The sequence below is a fragment of the Pelodiscus sinensis genome, chromosome 20, assembly GCF_049634645.1.
Source record: "Pelodiscus sinensis isolate JC-2024 chromosome 20, ASM4963464v1, whole genome shotgun sequence".
Classification (NCBI taxonomy): Eukaryota; Metazoa; Chordata; order Testudines; family Trionychidae; genus Pelodiscus; species Pelodiscus sinensis.
In genome coordinates this window covers 20116284-20135104 of record NC_134730.1, presented here as the reverse complement: position 1 = coordinate 20135104, position 18821 = coordinate 20116284, and the positions used below count along the sequence as shown (strand labels likewise).

Below are 18821 nucleotides of genomic sequence, written 5' to 3'. Positions count from 1 at the left end.
AGAGCAGACATGCCCCATTAATGTTCCCATCGGCCTCCTCATTCCCACTTCTTTTACCTACAGCCTTCGTCTTGTCTCACAAGCTCATAGATCTCTCTTGGAGTCTGCATCTCCAAGTAAATACACCCTACCACGTCTCGGCAGGTACTGCACTGTTTGGCCAATGGATCCATTTAATGGAGTGTTCATTTCTGTTTGTGCTTTTATTTGCGAAGTTAAAACTGTCAACATTTGCTCCTGGCAGGCAGGCAGCCAGAAGGCTTACAGAGATTTTCAGATTCCTTATCCTGTCAAATACCGGGCACAGACAACATAACTTGCCTTGCTTGTCGAGCACTTTCTCCCTAAAAAGGATCTCACCCTGTTTGAAAAAATATTACCTGCACCAGCCACTCCTGAAACACAGGCGCTTCCCCGGGGGGCGGGGGGCGGGGGGCGGGGGGGGAAGGGAGTAGAGACTAGTAGCCATTGACAGCCAGGTACAACAATACAAAACAGATCTGGATGAGCAGAGAAGAAAAATGATTCAAGAGCTGGAAAATCTGCCTTAGACTATGGGTATGTCTACACTACCCCGCTATTTCGAACTAGTGGGGTAATGTAGGCATACCGCAATTGCAAATGAAGCCCGGGATTTGAATTTCCCGGGCTTCATTTGCATAAACCGGGCGCCGCCATTTTTAAATCCCGGCTGGTTCGAACCCCGTGCCGCGCGGCTACTCGCGGCACGAACTAGGTAGTTCGAACTAGGCTTCCTAGTTCGAACTACCGTTACTCCTCATTCCACGAGGAGTAATGGTAGTTCGAACTAGGAAGCCTAGTTCGAACTACCTAGTTCGTGCCGCGTGCACGGGGTTCAAACCAGCTGGGATTTAAAAATGGCGGCGCCCGGCTTATGCAAATGAAGCCCGGGAAATTCAAATCCTGGGCTTCATTTGCAATTGCGGTATGCCTACATTACCCTCCTATTTCAAAATAGGAGGGTAGTGTAGACATACCCTGAGAGAATTAAGAAGCTCAATCTAATCAATGCAAGTAAAGGCGAAGAGGTGACTTGATCTCAGTCCATCGGTAGCTATGCCGGAAGATTTCTGATCGCAGAGGTCTCTTTAATCTAGCAGATGAAGGCATTACAGATCCAGTGGCTGGACACTGAAGCAAGACAAACTGAGACTAGGAAAAAGAGGCATTTTTTTAATAAGGGGGCAATCAATCATTGCAACAATGTACCTAAGATGTGGAAGGTTCTCCCCCACATGAAGTCTTTAAATCAAGACTGGATGTCTCTCTTCAAGTTATGATCTCTCAAGGGATGTCAAACTGAGTCAGCGTCCCAAAATGGGTCATGACCCCGTTTAGTGGGGTTGCCAGGGCTGGCTTTAGAAGCCAATGCCCAAATGTTTCAGTCCTGGGTGGCAGGCCTTGGGCAGGCTCAACCACCCAATGCTGAACTATTCGAGCACGGGCTTCCCCCTCCCCCACTCCGAGCCCCAGCTAGTCTAATGTCAGCCCTGGCAACCCCACTAAATGGGGTCATGACCCACTTTGGGACGCTGACTCACAGTCTGACAACCGCTGATAGATCATAACTTGTAGAAAGACATCCAGTCTTGACCCCTGCTAAATTAAAGAGACCTCTGTTATCAGAGTCCTGGGGTCACATCAAAATTATTGTTGTCAGAAGGGGGTCGCGCTGCAATGAAGTTTGAGAACCACTGAAGTAGCTCAACCAAAAGTTGGTGGCTTAATGCAAGAAATAATGGGAGAGGTTCTCTAGCCTGTGTGAGAAGGTCAGACGAGGCCACTGCAAGGCTCCTTCTGGCCTAGAAAAGAATACTGCTCCCAAGTGACTCTAGAGAGAATAAGGGAAATTATCAGTCTCAATTCATACATTAGGAGAGCTCTAAGCTCACATGGTCTGCCTCAAGCCTATCATGTATCCTGAGGCGATGGAATATGAAGCATTGCAAATCTTAAAAATTACAATGTTATTAAGAAAAACTAAGGGGCTGTGTCTAGACTGGCCAGTTTTTCTGGAAAATCAGCTGCTTTTCCGGAAAAACTTTCCAACTGTCTACACTGGCCGCTTGAATTTCCGCAAAAGCACTGACTTCCTACTGTAAGAAATCAGTGCTTTTTGCGGAAATACTATGCTGCTCCCGTTCGGGCAAAAGTCCCTTTTGCGCAAAACTTTTGCGCAAAAGGGCCAGTGCAGACAGCTGAGATTTGTTTTGCACAAAAAAGCCCCGATTGCGAAAATGGCGATCGGGGCTTTTTTGCGCAAAAGCGCGTCTAGATTAGCCACGTACGCTTTTCCGCAAAAAGTGCTTTTGCGGAAAAGCGTCCGTGCCAATCTAGATGCTCTGTTCCAAAAATGCTTTTAACTGAAAAGTTTTCCGTTAAAAGCATTTCCGGAAAATCATGCCAGTGTAGATGTAGCCAGGGTGAATCTCTAGATAATAGTGTAACAAACCTGTGGCTACCAAAGGCTTCTCATTTATTACCAGAAGGCACACCTTGGACATCTGTAGCTTTCCAGCCACAACAGAGATAAAACCCAGACTCAAAAACGACAGGTCTCTTCCACAACAGCCAAAGGAAAATCTTCTTTGCGTGTTAGCAGGACACTGATCCTGGTGAGTGGTTCTGACTCTGTCCAGTAGATGGCAGTCATGCGCACACATACAGATGCATGGACCCACTGGCTAGCTTACTGTAGTAGTGAGAATGCTGGATGGAAAATATCCTGACAGGACAGAAAAGTCATCAAGAGAGCTTCTGAGAGTGTGACAGATGGTGACCTGCAGCTAGGGTTGCCAGGCTTCTGGTTTTTGACCAGGCATTCCGGTTGAAAAGGGACCCTGGTGGCTCTGGTTGGCACTGCTGACCAGGATGTTAAAAGTCTGGTTAGAGACACAGTGGAGGCTCAGGTACAAGACAGGGTCCCTACCTGCCTTGACTCCACGCAGCTCCCAGAACATGGATCCCAGCCAAGGAGAGCTACAAAGCCATCACTTGGGGGCGGGGCAGCATACGGAGTGCTGGCTCTGCAGCTCCCATTGGCTGGTAACTGTAACCAATGGGAGCTGTGGGGGTGGCACTGGCAGGCATGAGGGCAGCGTGCAGGCAGAGCCTCCCTGCACACAGGGGCCGCTGGAACCTCAGGGCCGATTCCTGGGAGCCACGATTAGCATCACAGGAGCCTGCAAGACAGACCCAAGAAAACCAACAATAGAACACCACTTGTCATCACCTACAGCCCCCAACTTAAACCTGTCCAACACATTATCAATAAACTACAGCCTATACTGGAACAGGATACTAAACTCCAAGAAGCTCTGGGAGACAGACCCATTGTCTCCTATAGACAACCACCTAACCTCAAGATGATTCTTACCAACAACCACAGGACATACCACACTAATACCAACCCTGGTACCTTCCCTTGCAACAAACCCCGTTGCCAGCTTTGTCCACATATTCACTCTGCTGATACCATTATTGGGCCTAACCAAGTGAGTTATAAGCTCAAGAACACATATTCCTGTGCATCCAGAAATATAATTTATGCTGTCATGTGCCTAAAGTGTCCGTCTGCTTTGTACATTGGACAAACGTCTCAGACACTTCGCCAAAGGATCAATGCCACAAAACAGATATTAGACAGGATCACAAAGAAAAAACAGTTTCTTGCCATTTCAACCAGAAAGGACACTGTCTCAACGACTTAATTCCCTGCATCCTGCTCCAGAAACCTTTTAAATCTGCACTTGAAAGGGAATCCTCTGAACTGTCATTCATGCTAAGATTCGACACTCTACGTGTCGGTCTCAACAAAGACTCTAACTATCTTACCCATTACAAAGATAGCTTGTATTTTTTACAAACACACTGTACAGAACAGGCCTGTACTGGTGATGGAAAGGACTTCTGGCAGATGACCCCAGAACTCTGTTCTAGCTCTAATTGCCATAGCTCTCTTAATCCGATCTTGAAATGTTATCTAGGCCTCATTGCTCTGAATCCATAAGCATAAAGCATGTTGTATTTCCCTCTTTAAAGCCCCTTATTGATACACAGAACAGATGGAGGACGCTAACCTACAAAGCTTTTCTGCATGCATGGGTGGCAGGTGAACTTAGGGCTGGGGGAGGGAAGCGCCAGCCCTACCCCTTCTGACTGAGGCCCCACCCCTGCCACTCAGAGCCCAGTGGGAGCCAAGTGTCCTCAGGCTTCCCCTCCTCCAGTGCGTGGCATATGGTCCCAGCATTCGCCTCTCCCCTCCCCCCCCAGCCCGGGAGAATGGAGTGGGGAAAGGGCAGCTGGCCCCAGTGTTCCCTGGCCCCGGCCGGAGCACAGGGTCCCAGCAGCAGACAGCCCCAGCCCCTAGAGAGCTGACAGGTTGGCCCCAGCCTCAACAGGGCTGAATCCCAGACAGTTTAGGGGAGATGCACGGACGTGGGGCGGGGGCTAGGAACGGAGTGTGGGTAGGGCCAGGCTGGCAGTTTGGGGTGGCAATGCCTTCCCCTGTCTCTTATACCCACCACCCATGTCTGCATGTTTTCCCCCTTCCAAAACGCCTTATCTGTGACGGAGCCGCACAGTTGCTGACAATGCCGTCCGTTCTCCTAGGCCTTCCAGCCTTGCCTGCTCTGGCAGCCACCCACGCTGCCCCTCAGCACCAGTTAGGGACTGGAGTTTTGTGAGGCTCTCTGGACTGGGACCCAACAATATCACCTTTGCAAGGAAGCTCCATCACCATCATGAGACTGGTCACCACAGGCGGGTTCCACCCTCGGCAACTCCTGGCAAAGGGCTGCCAACGTGGATCCTTATCTGGACAGTGGGTCGCCCAAAATGCAACACGTTGCAAAGGAGAAAGCCAGAAAGCACCAGTTTGAACCTGTTTCTTTCTAAGCTTGAAAACTAGAGACACACAAGTGCCCTGGACTAATGTGCTGCAGCTCCAATTCGGCCTCATCTCAGCCAGCTCTCAGTTGCTGGGAGATTTGCCTTTGAGTTTCCAAACTTGATTCAGACGAATTGGCATCCCAGTGGCCTCTCTTTGCAGATAATGATATCAAGCTTGTTGGCTGGCTTCCATGGTAGAAGGAAAGGGGGGCGGGACAGGAGCATGTCCGTGCAGGAGGTAGATTTCCATGGAAACATTTTGGACATAAAAGGGAGCTCAGGGAAAGCAACATGGATTTCAACAACCTTCCCTCTTCCCTCGCTGTGAACAAAAGCCTGGGATGCCTGCACCTTTAGGCTGGCTTGGTTTGGACACTGCAGAAGAAAGGCTGAGTTGGCAAGTGGCCCAGACAGCAGGGGCACAGCATGCCAACCGCGAAATCTGGCTCAGCGCTCTCCGTCAAGCGGAGCAGCTGAAGAACCCGCTGCACAAAACTGACCTCTGCACGAGGCCAATGGTTTCTAAAAGGCAGCATGTGTGTAACAGCTCCAGCCCACTCACTGAGCCAGCCTGGGCCCCTAATCAGAAAGCTTCTGCCGCCTGTCTTCAGCATGCAGCCGACAACCGGCTCACTCGAGCGCTTTAGAATAGAGTCACTGCATCCCTTATGATAATCTCTGCGGAATGAGGCTCACAGCCTCCACGGTTGTGACCAGTCTAAGGCATCTGTTGAAAAGCTTCCTTTGTTGTGGCTTTGTTTCGATGGACTGGTCCAAAAAGGGGAAGGGGCTAACAGCAGAGGGGAGGGGTCTGCGGCATGCATTGGAACCAAGCCGGCGTGCTAGTGTGTTGATGGAGGAGTTGCCTCAATACAGGAGCTGTCAGTGGGGGTGGATGACTGGAAACAAAACAAAAACAAATGATCTGCAGAAAGTCCATGCAATATGTCTTCCTCCACGCGCCAAGTTAGGTCTCTGCAATGCACACGGTGATATGCCGTGTCTTCCCCCCGAGCAGCAGCCAATCCCAAAGGTTGAGTTCTCCAGCAGGTCCCACTAAAGGAGGACCAAAAAGGAGGACCCCTTTATAATGAGGCCTGAAAAAGTGGAGCCAATCCCATAGCTGGACTCAGAGCTTGTCTGGCCACCTTGTTCATGGCAGGCTGGAGAGTGAATCTACCCTGCACTCGCCTTTTGAATACGGACTGTCCATGTGACACTTCAGTAATGTGCTTTGATTGAGTCCTTTTTGAAAGAGAAGAGCGCATCCTTAGCCTAACAGCAGATAGAACCTTAATCAAGCAGAACCTACATTGCCTTATTTGAGGCGGACAGACTCAGCCAACACTCCAGTACATGGCTGTTAACTGACAACATTTGACCCAACATTGTCATTTTACTTAACTATCATTTACCTGTAACTATCATTTACCTGTATTCACAAATTGAAAGGAAAAGACTTATCTTGCTTAGGGATGATACATTTGTACCCTGTAGGTTTAAATTTCTCATTATTTGAGGTCCATTTGTCTCGTGGTGAAAGCAGAAGAAAGGTCAGAACTACCTAGACTCCACTCCAGCTATGTTATTAGTTCATTTTTTTGCCCTTGAGAAAGTAACAATCAATCTGAAGTGTGTATATTTCTTTAAAGGGTATGAATTACACCCTTCCATAAGCAAAGAAGAGCTACAAAGATCATGAATAGCTTTCACTGACACTTGTTATATGATGAACATTTGTAAGAACAACCAGTACATAAAGCCCTTCCTAGCCTGAAAAACACTGCTTAAATTAATTCTAGTTACTGCTGTGATATCAACATTAGGCTCAAAACAAATCTGATCTTGTCACTTAAGCAGATAGCAATGTGACAAACCGACTTCCCAGACATCTGAAGTCCACACTGGTCATTTTAGAGGATGCTTCAGTCAGAAAAGGCCTCGCTCTCACACACAAACAACCAGCTTTCACTCTTCATGCCGCTTTGCTGCTGTGTTTTTTCCCTGTGATGTTCCACTCAGATGAAAGGATCAGCAGGAGGTAGCAGGAAACATGGAGACATTGGATAATGTCCAGAGAAGAGCAACAAAAATGATTCAAGGTGTAGAAAACATGACCTATAAGGTAAGACTGAACGAACTGGGCTTGTTTAGTCTGGAAAAGAGGAGACTGACAGCTTTCAAGTTCCTAAAAGGGTGTTACATATTCTTAATCTCTGATGATAGGACAAGAAGCAATGGTCTTAAATTGCAGCAAGGGAGATTTAGATTGGATATTAGGAAAAAACTACCTAACCGTCAGGGTGGTTAAACATTGGAATAGAATCCCTAGGAAGGTTGTAGGATCTCTATCATTGCAGACTTTAAGAGCAGATTAGACACAACACTTGTCCGGGAGAGTCCTGGCTGGTCCTGCCGTGAGGGCAGGGGACTGAACTTCATGACCGCTCAAGGTCCCTTCCATATTCTATACTTCCTATAGCATGCCAAGCATATTATGACTGGAACAAACACTATTCTTATAATACAGTAGGCCTGCTGTTGCAATCATGGATAGATAGCACTCTACCAAATTCATGGTCCTCTTTGATCAATTTCATTGCCGTGGGATTTAAAAAATCGTAAGTTTCACTACTTCAGCTACTTAAATCTGAAATTTCACGGTATTGTAATTGTAAGGGTTCTAACCCAAAAAGAAGTTGTGGGAGAGGATCATAAGGTTATTGTAGGGGAAGTTGCAGTACTGCTATCCTTACTTCTTCATTGTTTCTGGTGGCAGCACTGCCTCCAGAGCTGGTAGCTGGGGAGCAGTAGCTGCAGGCTGGGCACTCAGCTCTGAAGGCAGAGACAGCAGTAGCTGCAACGCAGACGAAGATGGCTTGGTGTGGTATTGCCACCCTTACTACTGCACTGCTGCCTGCAGAGCGGGGCCCTCAGTCAGCAGCCGCCACCGTTCTCCAGCCACCCAGCTCTGAAGGCAGTACAGAAGAGTGTCAATCCTGCAGCACCCCTAAAATTACCTTATGAACCCCTGCAACTCCCTTTTAGATCAAGACCCCATTTTGAGAAATGCTGGTCTCCCCCATGAAATCTGTACAGTGTAGGGTACAAGCACACAAAAGACCAAACTTCACAGGGGGAGACCAAATTTCACAGTCCGTGATGCATATTTTACAGCCGTGCATTTGGTAGGGCCCTGCTAATTTGAAATGGACTTGAATCAAAACCTTGGATCCAAACACTTTGGCAACTGAGATTTGAATTGTTGACTTTTCTAGTCTGAATATTAAGAAATGGCCTCTCTCTTTACAATGAGACTGACCCCAAATTTGGATCATCCAAATCTGACATTTTTTGCTTTAAGCCCCATCTCTAACACAGATGCTGGAAGCTTTTATGTTTATTTTTCTGGATTTGCTTGTCTGTTACAAGATCTGGAGCATTTCATCTCAATGGCAATTTCTTGCAAGGTTTCTTCTGCATCTCAAAGAAAATGACCCTTAATTCCCTTCATCTCCCACCTGGCTCTAAAGCAAAAATACAAATACGTTAATGACCATAACAACCACCCAATTAGAGGCACATGTTTTCCACAGACATTCACACGCAAAGAAATCAAACACAACCTTTACTCCAAAGCGATAGCTATCTACAAAATCAGAGAATGTAATGATTTCTTTCCATTTCTCCCTCATATGATAAAAACAACATATAACTACACAGTGTAAAAATCCCTTTCCCCCTCCACTCTCCCCCAAATCAAGTGGTTGCAAAAAGAAGCTGACCTTAACTAGAAGATGCTTCAAATATTTATCCATGGTTAATTCATTCCTGAAAACTCATCCCTCAAGACAGGACTAACATAGCCAATTCCATTAAGATGGTAAGTCAGCACAGACATCAAACCCATGTAGCTCTGAGCTCCTAACCTCAACAGGGAGCGGTTCACCAGACAAATATCCTCTCCTCCAACTCAAGCCACTGTCTTCCTGGGTTAAGCTCAGCCGTATCACTTCTGTCTTGGCCTTTATGTAAGTGAACAAATGTAACTCAACTGCAGGAGCTGAGCAGCGTGGAAGGCTGGCAGCCCAGTTGACACAATAGAGCAGTAACGGCAATTTCATGCAAGGTTTCCTCTGCGTCTCAAAGACAATGACCCTTAATTCCCTTGGTCCCCCACCAGGCTCTTACGCAAAAATGTAAATACATTAATGACCATAACCACCACCCAGCTAGAGGTGCATGTTTTCCCCACCCACTGCAAGCTCTCTTATTCATTACTATTATTATTATGAACTCATCCTAAAAGGAAGGTACCCCAGCAAAAACTGCTTGGGAAAGGAAGCAGCTAGAAAATGTATTTTAAAGGTGGTGGCAGTGGTGTTAAATTAAACCTCACACTGTTCTGCCTCTTTAATTAAAGGCACATCAGCTACGACTGAGTGCACAAATAGGGTGGGAGTCAAAGACACGCTGCTGTTAGACAATGAATACTTTAACGCAGCACAGGCTGCTGCTCCTTCCCCACCTCCAAGAATCTCATTTGAATGAGGTCCCCGGAGAGCCAATGGCAGACACTTATCGGGCACTAGAGCAGCCATGGGAGCCACAGCCTGAAAGGAAGCAGGAGGGAAAATCGCAGTCTGGCTTGGGATTAGGGATGTAAACGACTAGTCAACTATCTGAAAAGCAAATGCTTATCAGATAGCTGACACCCTAGTCAACTAGTCATTCCCCCCACCCTGATGCCGCTATGAGAAAGAGGCAGCAAGTGGGGGGAAGAGGAGAGAGTGCTTCAAAGTGGCAGTGTTGCGTGGAGCCCGGAGTCAGCTGGGGACTCCCCCACTGACCCTGGGCTCCATGTGGCGCTGCCGCTTTGAAATGCCGCAAGGAGCACAGGGCCAGCGCTTTCACCTTTGAAGTGCAGCAACAGCCCTGGGGCTGTTGCTATACTTCAAAGGCGGAGGTGCCTTTATCGACTAATCGAATAGTCAGGGCTCGCCAAGCGGTGGCAAGCCCGCTCGCCAGCTGCACGGTTTCATGCTGTTATGCGTTGTGCGCATGCGCAGCTCGCTCTGCGCCAGCTCTTCCGGGTTGTAATCTACTCGCCACGGGCGAGTAGATTACATTATTTGTCAATCCCTGTGAATAGTCGATGCAAATTACATCAACTATTTGGGATGACAGATCTATCCCAGGTGCGGAGAATTTACCACAGCTTGTGGTTTTTCCAGTGATAGTGATGTTATCTCAGCATGAAGGCTGGTGTCAGGCTTGAGAGACACCCTCATTTCTGGTGAGGACATGGGCTTCACAGTCAGAACTCCTGGCTCAGGGCCCAGATCTGCAGCTGACGTGGAAGAAGTCATTAAAAGAAAAACCCACTGTGCCTCAGTTTCCCCAGAAGTAAAATGGAAATGACCTTTCATTCTTATCTTTCAGAAGTGTGGGGCTAATCTATAGTGGGTTTTCCATATCCTTCATAAGGAAACCTTGGGTGAGTAGGTACATCCTTAGGCTTTACATTCTCCATATGTAAAATGGTGATACTGTATTTACACTTGCTGACACAGGGTAGGTTTCTGTGGGAGGTGTCATTTCCAGCACACATACCTGCACTAGCTCTGCTTAAGCTAGCCTGCTTTTACCATGGTGCCAGAAGTAGGATAGGCAAGGCTCTAAGGCAGGATTGTCCTGGGGGACAGTGAGCCCACTGAATCACCATAGCTACACATTGAAATGGCACAGGGAGCACAATAGCTCAATCAGAGCTAGTGCGGGGAGGTCCTCCCATGCTAGAAATAACACCTCCCGCCCCAATGCAGACTTTCTCAAGCACTTTAGTGAAGCACTCGGATTCTGCGGCAATGAGAAGCAGCTAGACAGACAGGTACATTTGTGCCATTACAGCACTGACTTCACACGAGCAATGCCTCTTCAGGAAATTTATGAGACAGGCAAAGAAACGCTTCCCAAAATAGCTGTAGGTCTCACTCTGTTGACATCTCTAGCTTTCACCAGTCTCTGAAATTCATGCTGCTACTCAGCTTGAGCTCACACAATGTTTTATTATCTCGGCACACAGTCGTAGAATATGCAGCATTAGCTGCTTTGATAAAGATTAAAGGCCTGACCAGGCAGCAGATCAAATCCCATCTCATAAACCAAAAGGAGAGAGCAAAATGGCAGAAGCTACCGTAACAAAACTTTGCCCGCAACTCTCTTCCCAGGTGGCTGCTCTTGCTTCTGGTAGCGGGACGACAACCATGTACGGAGAGGAGGTTAAACTAGGGCAGGAAGGAGGAAGGTGGCTTATTTCAAAATATGCTGTGAGATAACCCCCATACATGCACTCCCATTCCACTCCCACACACAGTTAATTAACTGAGTTGTTGAGAACCATACACACAGTGAAACATTGGCGTGGTACCTGCTAAGATGTTCTCTCGCTGTCTCTCACTGTAAATAATGAATTTCACCACCACACAGCCAGCATCTAGTGATTAAGTGCTGTCTTGTATTGTCAGTGGGCTTTAGATTGCTTTGCCCTGAGATGAACCTTAGGGCTGGAAACTGCTCTCAAAAGCCGGATAACATCCAAGTGCCAGAGTAAGCCCCTCACTAAATCATTGTGCGGAGCCGCTGGACAGCGCCAACTCCTGACAGAAGGCAGCAGAGAAGTGCTATGCTGAACATTTGGTACCTCCCAGTAAAGAGGGCCTTTTGGGCTGAGAGCTGTTTGAATAGCAGCACTAAAACCAGGGTGGCTTGGAGCGGAGGTTCCGCTGATTTGAATTATAGATGAGCCCAAACTAGATCCCTGTCCCCCACCACAGTTTGTGGAAGCTCAAATCCGGGTCCACATTGTAGCCGGCCCAAATCTATAATAGGCTGCAGTGAAACCTGGGATTCAACCTCCTCCCCCTTGATTTTAGGGATGCAGCCGATCCAGATCTGACCTTGGCAGCACGGAGTGTCTCTATAACATGCCAAATTGGACTCCTGAAACTGAACACCTCAAAACTTTGGCACCAGAAGGGGTTACAAATCCAAACTTTATGCCTCAGGCTCATTTCCAGTCTGAAAGATCCAGGATAGGTAAAGGCTGCCCCCTTACTAGCAAAGTGAGATGCAACTTTTAAAACAAGGTGGACAGCTACATTAGCAATGAGGCTGCCAGGATGGCAGGAGATGCAACTAGTCCTCCTGTTAAGGGATGTGTTTATAGAGCAAGCCCTGCCCAGTTCTGCTCTCTCCTCTTCCATTATTAATGTGAGTGCATTAAGACTAATGGAAAAAGGGCAGGGAGCCAAAAAAGCAAAATGATTTTTTATTTGAGATAGAAACAATTTTGAATTGTGCAGTATCACTGGGCCCCAATGGTTAGGTACCAGACACAGTCAGTGCCCCTGTATGCTAATTCAAGCTCTGCCACTGATTTGCTGTGTGACCTCAGTCATTTCTCCTCCCACACTTTGACTGTCTTGTCTATCAAGAATGCAAATACTGTGGGCCAGGAACCATCTCTTACTCTGTGTTGCTAGAACAATGGGGCCATGATCTGGTTGAGGATTTCAAGGTGCTACCGTAACATAAAAAACAGACACGCTACACAACAGACACACTAACCCCATGTTTCTCAAACTGCAGGGGGTCGCAAGCAACTTAGAGTGGGTGCAAGCAACTTAGAGGGGGGTCATGGTATCACAAAGTTTGAGAACCCCTGCACTAACCCAAGAACCATTCCCTGCCAGCCCCATTACCAACTCTGTCCACATACCTACCCAGGTGACACCATCATAGGGGCTAATCACATCAGCCACAGCATCAGGGGTTCATTCACCTGCATATCTACTAATGTGATACATACCATCATGTGCTAGCACTGCCCCTCTGCCATGTACATTGTCTAAATCGGACTGTCACTACACAACAGAATAAATGGACACAAATCAAACATCAAGAACAGTAACGTCCAAAAACTAGTAGAAGAGCACTTCAACCTCCCTGGACACTCAGGAACAGAACTGAAAGTTGCCCTACTTGAGCAAAAAACCTCGAAAACCAGAGAAAACTGCAGAGCTAGAATTCAGATGCAAACTTGACACTATCCGACTGGGTCTGAATAGAGACCAGGCACAGCTTGCTCATCACAAAAAGCAATTTTTCTACTTTTGGTATTTTCACCTTCTGATCAACTGTTGAGAATGGGTCACATCCACCTTGATTGAATTGGGCTCGTTAGCACTGGACCGCCTCATAATAATTTAACACTCCCATATTTGCATATGTATCTATCCCTGCCAAAATTTCAGCTTCATGCATCTGACAAAGTGGGCTCCAGCCCATGAAAGCTTAGGCTCAAATACATTTGTTAGTCTTTAAGGTGCCATTGGACTCCTCATTTTTTAATAAAAAATAGGGGGATTGTTTTCAATCAGAAATTGGCTCCAATAGAGGAATGTTGAGAATCAGGGGAAAGAGAGCAACATTATTCTACTTTAATAGCCTTCTAACATATTTCATAAATCATAAAAAGAAAGGAATTAGCAGACTGGAGCAGACCCAACGTCCAATCTAACTATAACTAGTTCTGGGCAAGAAAGGGTTTTCTGCAAAATATTTTCAAGATGTCTAAATTGTTCCAATTTAATGTGGGACAAATCAGAAAACTTTTGAAGATTTTCATGGAGGAGAGGGAAGGAGAAGGAGAGTGTGAGAGAGAGAGACAGAGAGAGATAAAAAATCACCTCCCACACCCCACCTACTCCCAAAATAGCCAATATCCCAGTGGCAAGAGAGCATTCAGTTGGGATGTGAGACAGCCCACTTCAAGTCCATGCCCTGCTATTCTCTCACACTCTAGGGATATGTCTACACAGCAAAGTTATTTCGAAATACTTTTACTAGTGTCTACACAGCCAAACCGCTATTTCGAAATAGCGGAGCACTTACTTCTAATTTGGTAAACCTCATTCCACGAGGAATAACATCAAATTTGAAATTGCTATTTCGAAATAAGTGCTGTGTAGCCACTTATATCGAAATAGGGACCCTCCAGCCTTCCCAGGGTGCCCTGGTGGCCACTCCAGCCTCAACCAAGAACACTCCCCTCCCTCCCCCCTTCCTAGAGCCCTTAAAGGGGTTGACCCTAGCCACAGTGCCTGTGCCAGCTCCAAGCCTGCCAGCCCAGAGCCAGCAGTCACTGCCCTTGACCCAGTGGCCCCGAAACATGAGCCAGCAAGCCACTGGCAGCCAGTCCTCCACCACTCCCCAGGAGCAGTCTGCCAGCTCCCAAAGTGGGCGCCTTCCTGGTCCAGAATGGAGATCATGGACCTTATTCAGGTTTGGGGGGTGATGCCCCCAATGTCCATGATCTCTGCACTAGATGGAGGAACGTGGCCGTCTATGGCAGGATAGCTGCCAGCCTGGACACCAAAGGCCACATGCAAATCCAGGAAAAGGTTTGCATGACAATCAAGTTGGTCCAGCGAGACACCCAACCCTGAGCTTCCCCTCCCCCTTCTTCCCCTTGTTTCCCCCTTCCAGCTCCCTCTTCCAAGGTTTCCCCCAACCCTCTCCGACCCTCTCTTCTCCCTTCTCCTGCCTCCTTTCCCCAGTCTCTCCAGAGTTTCATCCCTTCCCCCCCCCCCAGTTTTGTTAAATAAAGAGAGTTTGTGTTCATGAAAATACGTTTATTTTATATGACATCAGGAAGGGAGGCTAGGGAGGGGTAAGTGGAAGGCCATGAGGGAGGAATGAGGCACAAGCCCCTAGTGGGACATACCAGGGAGGCTCTTAGTGCTCCTTAAGGTGGAAGCTCTCCCACAGGGCCTCCTGGATACTGACAGCCCCCCAATGGACCTCCCGGATGGCAGCCTGCAGAAAGTGCAGCCAGGCTCACAGCAACATGTCCAAGAGGAGCACCAGAGTGCCCAGGTGCGGCTCTGCCATGTTGCAGAGTGCTGTGGTGTCCTGAGTGAGGGTAACCAGAGCATGCAGAGACAAAATGCTTTGCTGTCCCTCATCCAGGTAGGCAAGCATGCAGGGAAACCTGAGAACTGGCTGTCCGTTGCGGGGTGGGAGAGGGATCCCTTTAAGCACAGGCCTCAGATAGCCTCAGGCAGCAGCCACACAAAGTAACTCCTGACCTGATGCCCTGCTGAACCTGGTTACGGCTGGCCTTAAATGCAATTCAGCGTCTACTCGGTGTGGACGCGCTATTTCAAAATAGCAAAACACTATTTTGAAATGTATTTTATGTCTAGACATGTTATTTCAAAATAACTTATTTTGAATTAACTATTTTGAAATAACGCTGTAGTGTAGACATATCCAAGGTGAATGCCCTGGCTGGGGCACACAAGACAATAACTTGAGATATAAATGTTCGAGATTTCTGAAAATCTTTTTACATTTTTGATTTTCACAACATGGTGTGGCAATAAGTTTCACAGTCTAATTAAAATCAAACCTATTTCTCCCACATATAGGCTATGGGATCAACTATCAAAAAACTGAGCATGAGAGAGGCATTTAAAACCACCAGATATTTGATAGTCACCCTAAATACTGTGACCTATTAAAGTTAATCTGACTTCACACCTCTGTAGCAGCTTTTCATCAGAGGATCTCAACATGCTTCACATTAATGTTAGCTAGGTCTCTCAATAAGGCTGGTGAGGGATATACAAGGAAACTGCTTGCCCTACAACTGAAGGGCTGTCACCTGTAGGGTGGAATGCTTTTACAACCAGTACACAACTCTAGCATGCACAGAGACAGCACTGGGGTATAGATATAGTCTCAGCTGTAAGTGCTAGCATAGCGTACCAGGGAATTTTACAAAAGTATTCACAGCTTAAGTGATTCAGTTGGAGAACTGCTGTGGGCAAATTTTCTATAAGCCAGATCCCTTCCTATTACCAGGTTAGTTAAACCTGCACTTATGGGGAAGGGGGTTTATTTTATTTACAATTCCCTCTTATAGACAAGGATTCCTGATGCTATCACTGGTTGGCTGAATCATTATTGAAATAGAGACACTATGTTTTCTTGCATAGACAAAGGTATCAACTTAATTCTTTGCACCTAAATAATGGTTTGCACCATAGATAGAAATGGCAGAACTGTCACTAATGATGCTGAAAAGGCCGAAGAGCACAGCAAATATTTTTCCTCTGCCTTTGGGAAAATGCCAAATGATGTATTCATATCCTAGAATGCTGTAACACTTTCCATTTCAACAGTAACACCAGAAGATGTTAAACAGCAACTACCAAAATCAGACATTTCAGTCCTCTGGGACTTTACCAGTGTCCCAAGACTTAGGCTACGTCTACATTACAAAGATAAATTGGAAAAAGAAATGCAATTTGTAGTACCCAAATTGCATATCTTTTTCCAATTTACTTCCGAAAGAGGCTTTTCCGAAATTTGGCCCATCTACACATACATGCCAAATTTCGGGAAAAAGCCCTCTTTCGGAACATCCCTTCTTCCTCGTAAAATGAGGTTTATAGGGATGCCAACAAAACCGTCCACTTTTCCAACATTTTTTTCGGAAAAGCAGATGTGTTCCTTGGACGCGGCAGAGCTTTTCCGTGATACCGCTGGTCAAAAGAGCTTATCAGCCAACTCTTCTAAAACTCTTGGATGCAGAGTTCTCCAGACAGTACTCCCTTCTGGCCTTGGAATCTACACATCCATGAAACAGAGGAAAACGAAAAGCAAAGAACAGGCCCACCTTGTAAACACAACAGCCTTGGCACTGTCTTTTCACAGGTTTGTGACAAGGTCCCATCCACTCTAGCAGACAGGCTGAGGACCAAAGCCTACTGACTGATATTAGGCAGCACTATTTGCCTGGGAAGCATGCTTCATGTACAGTGACTTCCCATCAGGCACTGCTCAGACACAGGGCCCATAAACTGCCCATGAAGCTCCTGATAGAAACTTCTCTGCTGTCCAAGATATGTGGAAATAAACAGTGTAATGCAAACCTCAGTGAGAGAGGACGTGGGCGCAGCGTAACTCCACAGATGTATTTGGAACTAAGCTACTGTGGTGAGATCTTTTTCCAGCACTTAGCAGCCAGAGGATGGCAACACTGATTGCTTTAATTTGTATCATTTAACACTAATGAGTGAGCATTCATGGTTGGTGGTGTCCCAGGGTAACCACTGGGACAGGTGGCTGGAAGCAACCTTGGGATTGGCTGCTGCTCTTGGAGATGCTTTGAGACTAACTCCTGGCAAGCCACTTAGTTCAGGCCTCCCTGACTAAAAGGCTTTGAGGAGAAGCATTATGGTGCTTGTTCCCTCTCAGTGGCTTCCATGTCAACCATGTTTTTTAGTTTACATTTCTAAGAGACTTGTCTAAGTGCCAGTACCACACACCCAAAGGAGGCTCACAAACTGAAGCTGTGTTTTTGGCTTCTAATAACAGGCGCTGTCGTCTAAAGGGCAGAGAGGAAGGGACTAAACATCATCTATTCCTTGATCCTAGTTTCACTGCAGGACTTGAAGAAGGGCCTCTCTCAGCGTTCGTTTGTAAAACAGATGCAACCCTGGTCTTCCACACAGCTGCTGTGAGGATCTAAGTGCATTTGCAAAGTGCCTCAGAGATCTTTCAAGGAGCTCTCCTCTCCAGAAACATCAAAGGTACATCTCTATTATTTAAGAAAGACTCTGCAAGGGGAATGCGGCTGGAATGTGCTGAAGCAAACTGAATCCAGCTCACTCTCCTGCTGATGTACTGGCTTTCCGTTGCCACCCACAGGAAAAAAACAACCACCACCTCAGTTGACAAAAGAAAGCTTCCTCACCTCCCCCCTTTTTCATCTGACTATTTTACTGCGTGATTTATTTAGTTAACCACTACTCTGAATTTCATGTTATTTGTACCACAGTATCATGCAGAGTCCCAACCCATATCAGGGCTACCCACTGTGCTAGGCCCTGTACAAATGCACACAGTGGGAGAACGAGCTGAATTCTGCACATCATAAGCACAACTGCCACTTAATTTCTCCTGGGGTGCAACTACACAGCAGGGCTTAACTCGAAATAAACTATGCAAATTGAGCTGTCAATTAAGATTAAGATAATGGAGATTGCCTATCTCTTAGAACTGGAAGGGACCTTGAAAAGTCATCGAATCCAGTCCCCTGCCTTCACAGCAGGAACAAGTCCATCCCTGACAAATTTTTGCCCCAAATGGCCACCACAAGGATTGAACTCAAAACCCTGGGTTTAGCAGGCCAATGCTCAAACCACTGAGCTATCCCTCCCCCAATTGCTTAGCCTATTTCAAAATTGGGAGCATCTACACTGCACTTATTTCGAAATAGCGCACTCTTCCTCCAACCCCCCTTACTCCTCGTACAGTGAGGGTTACAGGAGTCGGAGTATGAAGTCCTCCAGCTTGACAGTATTTTGACATTATTTCAAAATAACTACCTGCTGTGTAGAGACAGACTAAGTTATTTCAAAATAATGTTGCTGTCTAGACATCGCCTGTTACTGGCAATGAAAATCAATATTAGTAATAATCATATTTTACCAAGTGATTTTTACCTGAGGATCTCAAAACACTTCGATGTTTCTGAGGCAAAGCAAGAGCCCTCTTTTACTGCAGAAACGGAATCACAGAAGGTAATATTTCCAAAATGCCTAAACAGCTCAGAAGTCTAAGTCCCCCTTTAAAAGCTCCATTGAAAGCCAATGGTGGGCTTGTCTCTTCAGCCAGCCTGGATTTGAGCATGCACACACTCACTTGCCACATGGTAACGTCCCTGCGGACACTGCTATAGAACAGTACAAGTCCCGGAGTGCGGCATGGCTCCCAGAAAGTATTCCCTGCGGATCAATCACACACAGACAAGCCCTGCAGGAGAACAGAACCCAGAT

The 18821-nt window shown here is 46.8% G+C and overlaps 2 protein-coding genes across 6 annotated transcripts in view; one reads left to right on the top strand and one right to left on the bottom strand.

The window, feature by feature from the left end:
- The window catches only part of RHBDL3 (rhomboid like 3), a 156978-nt gene that overhangs the window by 83837 nt on the left and 54320 nt on the right, over positions 1 to 18821 (bottom strand). For 2 of the 5 annotated variants that reach the window (XR_012896900.1, XM_006125164.4), the window contains exon 1: positions 8841 to 9115. The exons of 2 other annotated variants lie outside the window; for them this stretch is intronic. Coding sequence is in view for 2 of the 3 variants with exons in the window: in XM_006125164.4 (XP_006125226.2) it covers positions 8841 to 9035 (195 nt within the window). In the remaining variant the exon portion in view is untranslated. Of the gene's footprint in view, positions 1 to 8840; positions 9122 to 18821 lie in introns of those variants that run through there. One more of the 5 variants, XM_014574647.3, reaches the window with a different exon arrangement.
- The window catches only part of LOC102457124 (sterile alpha motif domain-containing protein 9-like), a 221437-nt gene that overhangs the window by 183448 nt on the left and 19168 nt on the right, over positions 1 to 18821 (top strand). The window lies entirely within an intron of this gene.